At 36.0% G+C, this 2,413-nt stretch overlaps 1 protein-coding gene across 1 annotated transcript; it reads left to right on the top strand.

Moving 5' to 3' along the window:
• The first annotated feature begins 425 nt into the window (after positions 1–425).
• LOC142181271 (17.1 kDa class II heat shock protein-like) lies at positions 426–1,330 on the top strand. The gene has a single exon (XM_075254193.1). It carries the CDS (start codon positions 503–505, stop codon positions 1,088–1,090), a length of 588 nt encoding a protein of 195 aa, XP_075110294.1. The 5' UTR covers positions 426–502; the 3' UTR covers positions 1,091–1,330.
• Positions 1,331–2,413: the final 1,083 nt, after the last annotated feature.

Here is a 2,413-nt window from a genome sequence, read left to right as displayed (position 1 = left end):
CCTAATTTTTTCGACCGTTGCAAAAAAATAAACTTTATCAAAATTTAAAACGAGTTAACTTAAATTTCATATTTAATTTTTAATTAGAAGTTTTTATGACTACCCAAATGATAATATTTTATGAGCTCTAAGTCTCACGACTTTTAGGTAATTACAAATGTATGAACATTTTCTAAATAAAAATTTAAAAATTTTACTTTCTGAATCATAAATTTAAATGAGAAAGCAATATATTCCACGTAAACATAACTAAACAAATGATGTTAGTTTTTGTCTTTTACGTTTGCATGTGTTTGGAAACGCGAACTTCCTCGTGTTCGTTCTACTACATGACATCTGTTGTGTTTATCCAATAAATTGTTAAGGATTATGATCAAAAAAATGCATCCACTTCAAGTCAGCCTGTATATAAATGTGTTGTCACTCTCCCTTTCACTCCGCATCTCTTCCCATAATAAATTACAAATAACCTCAACTCTGTTTAGTGTAGAAAAATTCCACCATGGATTTAGCTCTTAGAGATTTGGGTTTTGATCCATCGATGATAGTTGCACTTCACGACATGTTTAATTTTATGGACGAAACAACAGAGCAAAAACCTCAACATCCATCTAGGACTTACATACGAGACACGAAAGCCATGAAAGCAACACCAGCAGATGTAATAGAATACCCTAACGTCTACCAGTTTTTAGTGGACATGCCAGGGTTGAAACCTGACCAAGTCAAAGTCCATTTGGAGGATGAAAATGTGCTAGTTGTGAGCGGAGAAAGGAAGAGAGAGAAAGAGAAGGAAGAGAAAGAGGGGATAAAGTATCTGAGAATGGAAAGGAGATTCGGGAAGTTGTTGAAAAAGTTTGTGCTGCCGGAAAATGCTAACACAGACGCCATATCGGCGGCGTTTCAGGACGGCGTGCTGGTGGTGACGGTGGAGAAAAGGCCACCGCCGGAACCCAAGAAGCCAAAAGTGATTGAAGTTAAGTTGGGAGGAGGAGAGAGTAGTACTACCGGCGGTGGTGGTGTCCAAGCAACTGAAGGAGGGGGTCAACAAGTCCAAGATGGAGTTCCCAGTGAAGTTAAAACTGACTAAGATGTTTGTTCTATCTAAATAATCAGGCAGTGTTGGTTTTTTGCTTAGTTTCTTTTGCTATTAAGAACTGTCTCTTGAAGTTCCTAGTTCCCTAGACGTTGAAGAAAATATGTAAATGTGTTAATTAATTAAGAAGTCTATATATGTATTAAAAAAAACGTTTAAATACATATATGTATCTGTATGGTTATGCTTTTTGTGAATGTTAATGGTGACTGTGGTAGTGTGAGTGGAGTATAATTTTATTGCAATAGTTTGTATACCCAAAAAAATTACACTATCATGTTAAATTTAACAATAAATAAGTCTATGTAACAGGTCTGATGGTATAAAAATGTTGAGTTTTCAGTGTATAGAACTTAAGCCTATGTAATATTCACCAAGAGTTTTGTATCATTTTTTTGTTAGGGGGTGACAATATTATCCCTATTTTGAAGTTTGAACTAATTTTGCAAGTGGTGATCTTGCAACTGTTTAAAGCGTTCTTTTTTCCTTCTTTTAGGTTGAGGATGTAGTGTTAAGTTACAAATGTTGGACCTTGCCTGATTAATTGGTACTCCATTTTTGTGTGGGGGAATATTGAAGCTAGCATGTCATAGTTATCTCTTAAAGAGAGAAAAGGCCCAAAAGCTTGATAACGTAGACGGGGCATTTGCATATATACCCGTTTTTTGTGTCATGTTTTTACTTGTGCCCGCTTTGTAAAAATATTTGCAAGCGTACCCGCTTTTTTGCATAACTTCAGCATACAGGGCTGAAGTAGCAAAGGCAATCACGCAAAACTTCAACATTTTAGTAGCCGGGCCTGAAGTAGCAAAGACAATCACGCAAAACTTCAGCATTCTAGTAGCCGTGCCTGAAGTTCAGCTTTAGAGTTGAAGTTTTTGTTTTGTAACTGTCGGACTTCAGCTCTAGAGCTGAAGTTTTTGTTTGTAACTGGCGAAATTCAGCTCTAGAGCTGAAGTTTTTGTTTGTAAGTTTCAGCTCTAGAACTGAAATTTTTGTTTTGTAACTATCGAACTTTAGCTCTAGAGATGAAGTTTTTGTTTGTAACTGGCAAGTTTTTGTTTGTAAGCTTCAGCTCTAGATCTGAAGTTTTTGTTTTGTAACTGTCGAACTTCAGCTTTAGAGCTGAAGTTTTTGTTTGTAAGCTTCAGCTCTAGAGCTGAAGTTTTTGTCTTTGTAACTAGGGAACTTCAGCTATAGAGTTGAAGTTTTTGTTTGTTTATAATTTCATTTGCCACATCATTTTGACCAAACTGAAAGAAAATTAATTAGAGACAGCAGGAGAACACTGCACCACAAACTTGCAAACCGTGTTAG

This window comes from Nicotiana tabacum, chromosome 1 (assembly GCF_000715075.1).
Source record: "Nicotiana tabacum cultivar K326 chromosome 1, ASM71507v2, whole genome shotgun sequence".
Lineage (NCBI taxonomy): Eukaryota > Viridiplantae > Streptophyta > Magnoliopsida > Solanales > Solanaceae > Nicotiana > Nicotiana tabacum.
The sequence above is the reverse complement of the archived record's forward strand: the minus strand, read 5'-3'. Positions and strand labels throughout refer to the sequence as shown.

Excerpts from the sequence above, each read along its gene's own strand:
- LOC142181271 (XM_075254193.1), top strand. The coding sequence starts at position 503 with ATGGATTTAGCTCTTAGAGATTTGGGTTTTGATCCATCGATGATAGTT.